Source organism: Nothobranchius furzeri, chromosome 15 (assembly GCF_043380555.1).
Source record: "Nothobranchius furzeri strain GRZ-AD chromosome 15, NfurGRZ-RIMD1, whole genome shotgun sequence".
Lineage (NCBI taxonomy): Eukaryota > Metazoa > Chordata > Actinopteri > Cyprinodontiformes > Nothobranchiidae > Nothobranchius > Nothobranchius furzeri.
In genome coordinates this window covers 34,042,040-34,054,710 of record NC_091755.1, presented here as the reverse complement: position 1 = coordinate 34,054,710, position 12,671 = coordinate 34,042,040, and the positions used below count along the sequence as shown (strand labels likewise).

General features: G+C 37.8%; 1 protein-coding gene across 1 annotated transcript; it reads left to right on the top strand.

The window, feature by feature from the left end:
- The first annotated feature begins 1,347 nt into the window (after positions 1-1,347).
- Positions 1,348-7,016, top strand: LOC129164734 (DNA repair protein complementing XP-C cells). The gene is made up of 4 exons (XM_054745775.2): positions 1,348-2,227; positions 2,364-2,533; positions 5,996-6,089; positions 6,254-7,016. Exons 1-4 carry the CDS (start codon positions 2,096-2,098, stop codon positions 6,587-6,589), a joined length of 732 nt encoding a protein of 243 aa, XP_054601750.1. The 5' UTR covers positions 1,348-2,095; the 3' UTR covers positions 6,590-7,016.
- The last annotated feature ends 5,655 nt before the right edge of the window (positions 7,017-12,671 follow it).

Genomic DNA, 12,671 nt, shown 5'->3' with positions numbered 1-12,671 from the left:
GCAGAATCACAGCCACATTTTAAGGGTTTAAACTTAAAATGAAGACGTAATGAAAATGCACAATCTAAATAAATGGTGCATTGATTTTATTATTTTTAATTATTGAAATACTCAGGTTGTGTACTTTGTATAAGTACCAAAGTTTAATTTTACCATCAGGGAATTCCGGTTGGTAACTCTGAAGTTACTATAACTGTTGAAAAATACAAAGGATTGAATGAATGATTATGGTAAAGTATTTGTTGAAAGTGTATTTTAAATTTTGCAGGATTAAGATTCCTTAGTTTGGAATTTTTACAGAGAACTAGAAAACCACAGATCACAAGACTGAATTCCTGAAACAAATGTCCCACCTATGGAGTTAACCTCTCACTGGAATGAAAAAAAATCTAAAAACATTACAGGACATTAAAATGATTCAGCAACACCAGACTGAACATTATCTGCAATAAAGGCAATAAATCTCCCTCCTCAGCATTTTCACACCAATTACCTTTAAGTTTATCCCAGGGAATCACTTTAGAGGAAAATGCATCCCAGGATCAGTCTTCACTTCCAAATCCTCAGTGCCTGAAGTTTCATACCGTATGAATTTAGGATCAATGCTTCAGTTTATCTTTCCTTTAAAGAGAAATGATGTTGGACACAAAGGCAGCTGAATAATTTCATGTGAGAGCGTCTAACAGTCATGATGTTGCACATCGATTCATTTAAAATCAAAGAAAACCAAAATGTCTCTTCCCCAAACAGACTTTGGAAGATAGTAATATTTCACAATATTATAAGCAATTTAAGATTAATGAAGTGACATTAGGGTGCATGTTAGAATTAATATGCACAGAGCTTTAATATCTTCTAAACTAAAGTCAGACTATTTGTTTTTAATATCAGTCTCAGTTCTGCCTTTTTGATTTACTTCATTCACAGCAGCAGCGGCACACCTTTAACCCTTTAATGTCCACACCTGTAGAAAAAAGCCATTACATGTGTTTATATTTTTCATTTTTTATTAATTTGAGCCAATGAAGGGTTATATTATATTTATATTATAATTAATTAATAATTTTAAGAAAAATATATAGTAAAACTATTTAACATTTATAAACATCCTGATAGTTAAAAAAATATGTTTTTGTTTTTTATTTTCAACTAAATTCAATGTGTGTTTCAATTAGACCACAACGAATAACAAGTGTTCAGCCATTAAAGGGTTAAAAATAGCTTTGATGTTTTTCGTGAATTATTTTTAAATGATTTAAAATAAAATATAGTTCAAATGACGATAAATGAAGTGAAAAGGTTGCAGGTTCGAGCCCCGCTCAGTCTGTCACTGTCGTTGTGTCCTTGGGCAAGACACTTAACCCGCGCTGCCTGCCGGTGGTGGTCGGAGGGACCGGTGGCGCCAGTGCTCGGCAGCCTCGCCTCTGTCAGTGCGCCCCAGGGCAGCTGTGGCTACATTGTAGCTCATCCCCACCAGTGTGTGAATGTGTGTGTGAATGGGTGAATGACTGATTGTGTTGTAAAGCACCTTGGGGGGTTCTAGGACTCTAGAAGGCGCTATATCAAATACAGGCCTTTTACCATTTGTGACTGATGTAGCTAAATCAGAGAGGTAATTTAGAGAAATGTCAACTTCAAAGTGAGAGCTCAGTCGCATTTTTCTCTTTTAAATGTGTTTAAAACTTATCTTAATGTGAATGCATCCAAATGTTTACCAGGTTTTGAGACCAGATGTTTTTTCATGTTTTAAGGTATAGATTACATTATATAGTCAGCAGTAATCCATAGTTTTCTCTCAGAGGGCTCCACCTACAGGCATAAAAACACATGGCACTGTTAAGCCCCTCCCCCTGCCTTTGTGTGACAGCTGGAAGCATTGCCTCTCATTTATTTAGTCTTTGGACCTTTCTTTACTTTTGTCTGTCGCCGAATAGAAGCAGGCAGTTTTGTTTGTGGATGTGAAGGCGGTTGCTTTATTGTGCTAAAATGATAAATACAATAAAGAATATCTGGTTTTACAAAGAACACCTCAAAAAGAATAGTTCTGACCGGATTGATGAGCTAACAGCTAGTCACAGTCTTTGACTCTTTTAAGATGGTGAAGGGCTTCTCCAACCGCTCACGAAAGGCCAGAATGATGTCCGAGATGAAGGAGGAGAAGGACCTTCCTCTGTTTGGAGAATGGCAAACTGAGGAGTACCAGCCGCCTATAGCCGTGGATGGGAAGGTAGCTGCTTCTCTTAGTGACGCTAATGAGCAAAACTTGAAATAAGTTTCATTTGAAACTAATCAAAAATAAAAGATGAAATGAGAAGTGGTTTTGATTTATTTTTCCTTTTTCACTTCCTGTTTTCTCTCTCCAGATCCCACGCAATGAATATGGTAACGTCTACCTTTTTAAAGCCTGCATGATTCCAGTGGGCTGTGTTCATGTCAGGCTGCCTAACCTGCACCGCGTAGCCAGGAAACTGGGCCTGGATGCCGCACCTGCGGTCACAGGCTTCGACTACCATGGAGGATATTCACACGCTGTGTAAGAGTTAACTGATCGCTGGTTCCATCCCAACTCATTCCTAGTCATTCTGCTGTTGTGTCCTTGGACAAAAAGCTTCACCTAACTAGCCTATATTAAAAACACATTTCTTCTTGGTGGTCAGAGGGGCAGATGGTGCAAAATTACATCCTACTACAACTACAATGTCGTTTTCAAAACGGGCATAGTTGCTCACTCTGCGTTGACTCCAGTTGGGTTTGTAGAGTGAGAAACCCATCCAATATGGCAGCGACATTGTTACGCTCTCCAGTGCTCAGTGGGATGTATTCATGCCTATGACTTGGGGCCTTCGCCTAAAATCTTTGGATTTAACTATTAAGGTTTGCCAATTATTGTCGTACATCCCCAAATCTAATCCATTATTATTAGAAATATTATACTTTTTTTTTGTTGAAGGTTTTTCAGCTTTTTTTACTTTCTAATAAATCATTTAAAAATGGAGGATAGTCACTCAATAGCTTCAACATCTGTGCATTGAAATAAAACAGAGAAAAACATCAACAATGTTCAATTCCTGAGTTTAAACAAAATGAAGTCAAGAAAAATAGAGATGCCATATTTTAATAAATGTTAGCATTAAAGATAACAGGATAAAAAAATATGTAGCAATTAAAACGTTATTATGACCAATAAGATGTGATATTCCATATAAATATTAAATATCAGTCTGATTGATCTTTGAATGTTTAATCAGAAGATTCTAGGGTTCTTTGCCTATTCAGGGACCATAAACACACTTCATATTAATTTAGACAGAGTCAGTATACAGTTTATAAAATGAATTTAACTCTTTTCCCTAAACTAATAATTTATACAATACAAGATATGAGATGTGGTGTGGTAGATGTGAGGTGTTGTGATGGAAGCTAGATGTTGTAGCAACCGTTCTTTGTATCTGAGAGAAATTGTGAAATCTGGGTGTAAAATAATTTGTTGTTTGTTCTAAACTAGAGAGTTGTTTATTGAAAACAGCATCAGACACAGTCTGTCCTGTCAAGTCTGCACACCCTTGGTGTGGAGGTTCAATTCAATTCAAGTTTATTTATATAGCGCCAAATCACGACAAGAGTCGTCTCAAGGCACTTCACATAATAAACATTCCAATACAGGTCAGTTCATTAAGCCAATCAGAAAAAAGTTTCCTATATAAGGAACCCAGCAAATTGCATCAAGTCACTGACTATTGTCTGTGACTTTACAGCAATCCTCATACTAAGCAAGCATGCAGCGACAGTGGAGAGAAAAACTCCCTTTTAACGGGAAGAAACCTCCAGAGGATCCTGGCTCAGTATAAGCAGCCATCCTCCACGACCAGAGCAGACACACACACACACACACACCAAGTAATATTTCTATGGTTACATTGTGATTTCTTAGTAAATATTCTATTTGGTGAGAGATAAACTTTATTGTATTTATCCTGGTGAATCTATAATTAAACGGGTAAACTAGTAGTAGCACATCTAATGTCAAGGAAAGTGTTATTATCAGGAGAGGGAGAATGATTAAATGGTTAGCAACAGCTTTCAAAACGATGGCCCCCTCCATGAGGCCACCACAGCTCAGCAGAACATCATTGTAGCTTCTTCTGGGGAGAAAAACACTTAGAGAAAAATAAAGTTACCAGCTGAAAGAGCAGGAAATAATCCGGTAAAGAGCAGATTGTAGAAGAAAGTAGTCGAGTGTGGAAAGTGGTCAGTATGTCCTCCAGCAGTCTAAGCCTATAGCAGCATAACTACAGAGATAACTCTGGATAACCTAGACTTTTAGATGGAGGAATGTTGGAGGCAGGGCAAGGGAGAGCCGTCTTTACCGACTCTACACTCCACCTCCCTCTACTCCCCCATTTGTCCAGATTTAGGCTAACATCAGATTTTAACCATAGGCCCTATCTAATAAAAATGTTTTAAGCATAGTCTTAAAGATAGAAAAGGTGTCTGCCTCACATACTAAAGCTGGGAGTTGGTTCCACAAGAGAGGGGCCTGATAACTAAAAGATCTGCCTCCCATCCTATTTTTAGGTATTCCGGGAACCACCAGTAAACCTGCAATCTGAGAGCGAAGTGCTCGGTTAGCAACGTATGGAACAATCAGGTCACTGATGTATGATGGAGCTTGATTATTAAGAGCTTTATATGTGAGAAGAAGGATCTTAAAATCCATTCTGAATTTAACAGGCAGCCAATGTAGGGAAGCTAAGACAGGAGAGATATGATCTCGTTCGATCGGGGGGGGGTCGATGGTCACTGCCGGTGGAGTGAACCTCTGATATCAGGAACCTGTAGACAGTTTAGATAGGGCCCGTCCAGTCTGAGATCTCTCGAGGTGAAGGCCGAAAGCTGGAATGCTTATTTGCGTCTAAGGTTGATGTTTGCTTGGCTCTTAAGAGCCGGTGGTCTGGTATCAGCCGCAGCGTTGCAGAGACGCTTTGATAGGAGGTCAAAGGAGAAGATGGTTTCAAAAATGCTTCTTTCCCAAATTGGCCGGTTCAAGGGTCAACAAGAAACTGAATTACTCGGGAAGTAATTCTTGTTTTATTAAACTACTTTGTTATGATTTCTGGCCAAGTTTGGCCAATCAGAGTTTGACACGTTTCTGAGTTTTTACCAACATCCCTCAGAAAGCCACGCTTACCTTCAGATACAAGATTCTTAACCTTAATATCTTATTGTAACGTGTAGGAGTGTAAACAATGATTAACTTGTTAAATCAAACACTGATTTGTGATATAAATGGATCATTGCAAGAACAATATTCATTTCAAATTCATTGATTTAATAATAATAATAGTAACACATTGAACTTATATAGCGCTTTTCAAGACACCCAAAGACGCTTTCACACACTCTCACATTCACACACTGCTAGTGATGGTAAGCTACTTGTAGCCACAGCCGCCCTGGGGAGGTCTGACAGAGGCGAGGCTGCCATTTGGCGCCGTCGGCCCCTCTGACCACCACTAACACAGGCAAGTTGGGTGAAGTGTCTTGCCCAAGGACAGAACAGCAGGATACCCCTGGCGGGAGCAGGAATCAAACCCATGACCCTCCGATCATGAGGCAACCCGCACTACCACCTGAGCTACTGCTGCCCCGAGCACAGATTATTCAAACATTTCATTTAAACATCTTGCTCATTCATTACGTATGATTATTGTAAGCTTATGAGTTGTAAAATCATGGAGTCTTCACTTATTCAGAGTGAAGAATATTGACGTCTGGCGTTCACACTTAGAGTGCAGGAACCTTAGGAGAGAATGTTTGTCTGGATGTTTTGTAAACATGCGCTGAACAGAACCTTCTGGATTTAGAAGGCCAAATAGAAAGTGGATTTATGCTGTAGATGAAAGGTCACTATGTTGGTCAATGTAGATGGTGAAAAAATTGACCCTTTTGGTACGTTACAAAGCTGTTAATTATTAGGTTTTATAATGTGTTTTAGGACTGATGGTTACATTGTGTGTGAAGAGGATGAGGAGGTTCTCAGGGCCGCCTGGGTGGAAGAACAAGAGATTCAGAAGCAGAAAGAGAAAGAGGTGAGTCTGTTTTTAATGGGTGATCCATTTGATGTACATTAACAAGTAGCATTTTCCTGTGCATCCAAGCTGTGAACCAGACTTAATTCAAGTTAACAAGAGTCCAGTGATTTACCCGATTTAATAGAAATGCCCTTTTTGATATCATAACCTCTGCCTTCTAGAAAAAGGAAAAGAGAGCCTTTGGCAACTGGACCCTGCTGGTGAAGGGACTCCTGATCAGAGAAAGACTCAAACAGCGTTACAACAACAAGTCATCGGGACTGGGGAGCACTTCTCATGCAGGTGATGCTGGCGGGTTTTCTTCTGACGAGGAGGTGGAGGCTGAAGGTGATGCTTCCAAGTCTAAAACGGCATCTGAGACTCTGGCGATGTCCTGGCCCCAAAACAGACAAGCAGAGGAGGAGGATGGGGGCACCAGCAGGCTGGAGAAGAAGAAGCCTACAAGGCGAGAAAAGAAGGGTCAGGAGAAACATTTATTCCCGTTTGAGAAAGTGTAACGCCACTGGAAAGACTTGATCGAACGCTCTGCTGCCAACAAAGCACTCAGCTGTCTGAATCTCGAAAGGCCTCAGAAGACAAGAGAATGGAAAGAGAAGAAGAAAGGAGGAGAGCAGCGATCGTTCCAGCTGTGATGCTGTTTGGATTCAGCCTTTTGGGACCATTGATGTTATAGATTCTTATTATCCGACACACTCAAACAACACGTGTTTAAATCTGCATCTATAGTCTTAAATTCTCACCAGATTATTTTTGCTCAAGGAATTAAAAAATGTCTGGAGCTGCATTTGTCACTGTTCACAGCTCTTCTATCTCATCACTTCACACTTCACACTGGATTTCTCAACTTTTTGTATTCAGGTGATTGAAACGGTTAAACTTTCCAAATGAAAAATATTTTTGTGAATAAATAAAACAAGACTTGTAGCCTTGTTTCTTATTATGTATTTATAAACAAAAGCAGGTTATCAAGTGAAGATAAACCAGATTAAATATAATACATGTATGCAATTTATACATTTGTCCCAATAGTACTCTTAAAGCAGAATCACAGCCACATTTTAAGGGTTTAAACTTAAAATGAAGACGTAATGAAAATGCACAATCTAAATAAATGGTGCATTGATTTTATTATTTTTAATTATTGAAATACTCAGGTTGTGTACTTTGTATAAGTACCAAAGTTTAATTTTACCATCAGGGAATTCCGGTTGGTAACTCTGAAGTTACTATAACTGTTGAAAAATACAAAGGATTGAATGAATGATTATGGTAAAGTATTTGTTGAAAGTGTATTTTAAATTTTGCAGGATTAAGATTCCTTAGTTTGGAATTTTTACAGAGAACTAGAAAACCACAGATCACAAGACTGAATTCCTGAAACAAATGTCCCACCTATGGAGTTAACCTCTGACTGGAATGAAAAAAAATCTAAAAACATTACAGGACATTAAAATGATTCAGCAACACCAGACTGAACATTATCTGCAATAAAGGCAATAAATCTCCCTCCTCAGCATTTTCACATTTTCATTTTACCTTTAAGCTTATCCCAGGGAATCACTTTAGAGGAAAATGCATCCCAGGATCAGTCTTCACTTCCAAATCCTCAGTGCCTGAAGTTTCATACCGTATGAATTTAGGATCAATGCTTCAGTTTATCTTTCCTTTAAAGAGAAATGATGTTGGGCACAAAGGCAGCTGAATAATTTCATGTGAGAGCGTCTAACAGTCATGATGTTGCACATCGATTCATTTAAAATCAAAGAAAACCAAAATGTCTCTTCCCCAAACAGACGTTGGAAGATGGTAATATTTCACAATATTATAAGCAATTTAAGATTAATGAAGTGACATTAGGGTGCATGTTAGAATTAATATGCACAGAGCTTTAATATCTTCTAAACTAAAGTCAGACCATTTGTTTTTAATATCAGTCTCAGTTCTGCCTTTTTGATTTACTTCATTCACAGCAGCAGCGGCACACCTTTAACCCTTTAATGTCCACACCTGTAGAAAAAAGCCATTACATGTGTTTATATTTTTCATTTTTTATTAATTTGAGCCAATGAAGGGTTATATTATATTTATATTATAATTAATTAATAATTTTAAGAAAAATATATAGTAAAACTATTTAACATTTATAAACATCCTGATAGTTAAAAAAATATGTTTTTATTTTTTATTTTCAACTAAATTCAATGTGTGTTTCAATTAGACCACAACGAATAACAAGTGTTCAGCCATTAAAGGGTTAAAAATAGCTTTGATGTTTTTCGTGAATTATTTTTAAATGATTTAAAATAAAATATAGTTCAAATGACGATAAATGATTTAATTAATAAAAATGTTAAGTAACTAGAGGCTGTAAAAGTTATTGGATTGGAAAAAATTGAAAATGTGGTTTGAACAGATTCATTTAAAAATATTTTGTCAAGTAGTAAATTCTGATATGTGAAAATCCTGCATTCAAGAGATTGACCAAATTAGTGCAACTAAATACTCTGAATGAAACCTTTTAGAACACCAATATTGCAAATGTCCTAAAAAAAACCCTTTTCTGTTACTTCAAGAAAATGTGATTGAAACAATGGAAGAGAAAAACATTGTGCCTGTGATAAATAAATAGTTAAGAGTTTACAAATAAAGTTGCAAACAAAAAGGGAAACACAAATAGCAATAAAACAGAGTATAATGGAAAATCAAGCTCATTTTCATTTGGATGGAGTTTTACTATTTGTTTCCTCTAGATGCAGTTATGTGATAAGGTGGAGTCTGAAAACAAAAACACAAAAACAATGGTTTATATTCAAAAACAATGGTTTATATTTAAAAACAATGGTTTACTTAGGGAGCTTTGATTTTATGAATGAAAAAGATCAGTACCTTTATATTCTCAAATATGCATTTTCTATGGAGTTAAGCCAGGAAGATGCTTTACATAATACATTTCTTCCTATGTGAGCTCTTTCTTCAGCTGACAGGATGAAATTCAGACATCTAATTAGGATTTTAACTAATGAAGTTGTACATATTGTTGATTTCTGAGCTGAATGAATGTGGGACCTGTAAAGTCTTTACCATCAATGGAAAAGTTTGGAAGACAAAGTTTATTATGTTCACAAATAGGAAGCATGAATGTGCAGCACTGATGTATGTAAACAATAAAACATGTTTCCTTAACGAGAGAGAGGCGGATGTGACGTCACCGATAAGCACCTCTGTAACCGTCTATCTTCCGCCCAGCTTGCAAGCCGAGGAGTCCAAACTGCTCTATAGATTTCCGTTTCGCTGAACTCGCTTCTGGTTGCTCCGGCATTACGAGCCAAGTCAACTTCAAAAGGTAAATATCGCAGAGTTTTAAACCCACAAATAAACGCGACAGTTGTTTAAATTTGCCTGTTTACTCCCCAACGGCACCGGGCCTTGTTTACATCTCAATCCCCGGAGTAGAGTAGGTGAGAGGCGGAGGCTTATCTGAAGGAAATGATACGGAGGGCTGCTTGTTTGGAGTTCTTTTCTGTTAAGGGAGCAAAAACAACTTTTTTGGGAAACTTTTATTTAAGTCTGCTCTAAAAGAAAACGTGTTTTTATTTATTTATTTTACAATTAACAGCATAACTACCAGCACGCTAGCAAGGAAGCTAATCCTGCTAACGACAAGTCAATCATTCTCTCTGGTTTTCCTTGTTTTTATCTTTGTCTCCTAAAACTGCACCGATGTGCCAGTGGGCCTGCTCGGAGTGGTTCAAACAGTTCCCACGCTCCTTAATCCACTCATACTAGTTATTTGTTTTTATCCAAATTCTGTTATCTAATCTGTTGTGAGTAGCTGTATTTAATTAGCCCAGAGAGATCTGTGTCACCCAGTTTGCTGCCTATTTTTAACCTGAATCGGATCGGACGGAATGCGAACATTCGTCTGTAGCTGCGCTGGCTGCCCAGTCGGCTGGCAAGGTTTTCCCCGGCTAACCTTATTTTCTCCTCCAGGTTAAACGTGCAAAGTCACATTTACCCTCACTGATGTATCCTGACGGCAGTGACTGTAAATCCCATGTTAAATCAATCACCAGCTGGGCCTTGTTTGGTTTCTAGCGTCCTCAGGGTCCACTTAAACAATAAAGTTGCAGGATTATTTCAACTAAATATTTGCTACAAAGAAAATGTGCATGTTGGCATTCAGAAAACACGGGTTCTTTATCTAAAAAAGTTGTATGATATGCTTCTGACCCTGTCTTTCAAATAAAAACAGATAATAGTAGATATTTGTTGGTCAAAGTAAAGTTATATGTCATGCTTTTCAGTCAGACATTATTGCTGATTATCTAACATTTACTTGGGATTAGTCCTCAGTTCAGTGCTGCATTGTAATTTCACACCAAGTTCTATTAGGTGAAGATTTATTTGATTCATTTTTGTTGAGGCAAAGGTTTCTTCGAATCTTTGAAACTGTAATCTTCGGCTTTTTTATTTCAGTAACGGTGGCATATGTGAAACTGAAATGTGTAATTTGTGATGAAAGGGACAATCGTGAGACTAAATCAGTGCTTCACAGACATTTTGGTTTCCATTCACGTTAAATGATTGTGCCAGAGAATTTTACAAACGATCCTAAAGCTAAACAGAAACAGGGGATTTGATGACGATACAAGTATTTGAACCGGTTTTATGTATATTTCAGTTTTACCTTTCCTAACACTGGTAAAATTATCTATGCTCAATAATTTCTTAATTTAGTTTGGCTTCAGGAGATCATCTCAAGACCTCCCATTTGTTAATTGGTCCACAAGTTCATCATTAGTCACACCCTCGTGTGGAAAAACTTATTTTCAACCATTAAAATAATGTTTCGGCTTGTTTTAGGAATCCCCTACTTTATGTGCTGTTCTGTAAGCACTATCATAGACGTTGAGCATTGACTGGAACAGTGACTATGTTCAGATTTCCTGGCATCGTTCAAACTTTTTACTTCCAATTCCTAGTTTAGATAACCCAGTGCGCCGTCCGAAAGAAGAAGCAGCCAAATACCAACAAGGAAGAATCCATCGGACGTGTTTGCGTTACTGTGTTCTACAGTGTGGCTTCATTTTAATTAAATTCATGGAGAAGTTCGAATTATTTCATCAAGTAATACCGACTGTTGACTAGGGTTGTCTCGATACTAAAATTTCAAACTCGATTCGATACTGGGAAAAAAAACTCTATACTCGATTTCGATACTATTTAAAAACACCAATTTATTAAACAAGTTTATTCCAAAAATAACATTCCTCTATTTTTATTGCAAAAATTAAATGTTAAGAATTAAGTGTAAAAAGTGCTTAAACCTTTCAAGTATCAGCATTTTTTAAAACGTGCATACAAGAACTGGCGAAAGTTAACACTTTAAATCATGAATTGTCTCACTATACATACACTATTTGCAGAGTGATGTTTTGCTGCTTAAACTCTGTTTAAGGTGCATTTTTGTCATTAGATGTAATGCCATATGTTTTGTTCTGTACTTTTGAACAACTCTGTTGGTCAATAAAGAGAGAAAACGAATTTCTCCACAGTAGGACAAAGGTACATCTACCGGTAATCTTAATAAAAACAGATTGGCGCACGGCAGTGACGTCTTTAAAAGCGCCGGTTAGATTAGCTGCGGCTAGTCTGTTCACGAAATCCCAGACTCGCTCCAAACGAACAGGGGAATCATGTTAATGATTCCTAACAAAACCTTTCCACATTGAGATGTTTTGGTGCAGATAATGTCTTATTTCGAGGCTGCACCATGGGTGCCCGTCCGCACCCGTTATATGGATATACACTGATGGCGATTCGCCGATGGATCTAAATACCCCGGGGAATCCAAGTAGCACCAAAGTTGTCAGCGTGAGTAAACAAACGTACTGCATGCTAGAAATTAAGTCCGGGTTGCAATAAATAGGAGTTTTCCTTTAAGCACATAAGCGTGAATATACAACTACGTGTCAGATTTGGTATGCTAATAAGTTGGGCTGTGAAGCGCCTCCCAAATTTGCTGTTTTTGTTTATTTATTTAGCAGACAAAACTTGGATCGGAGACAACTCGCGTGGGAAATTGCAATGTAGCCATGCGGCGTCTTCTTCTTCTGTTTGTCTGGGAGGCGGAGGCTGCTTTACGGCATCTGGCTGTCGTGCGTGTCGGTGTACTTGAAGAAGGCTGTGTATAATAGTCCATAATATCGATACCACAGGGATGGAATATCTAATTTAGATACCACTTTAGCATCGATTTATATCTGGGTATCGATTTTTTTGACAACACTACTGTTGACTGGCTCATTTAAAGCATGTCAAGTTTTTGGACCCTCCCTCTTGAAAGAATCTTAATCTGGAATTGAAACAAGGAAATGGAACCTGAACTGGAAAGATCCAAATTCAAACGATGCCCAACCCACCAGAAAACGATTTAATTCTAATGAATCACAAATGAATGGATGTTTTATGATGCAAATGTGCTCTTTCTCTCCTCAGTCTGTACTGCAACCTGCTGTCCAAATGAGTGACGGAGAGTGTAACTTCTTCTGCTTCTTCCGCTGCTGCTGAGCGCGCTCC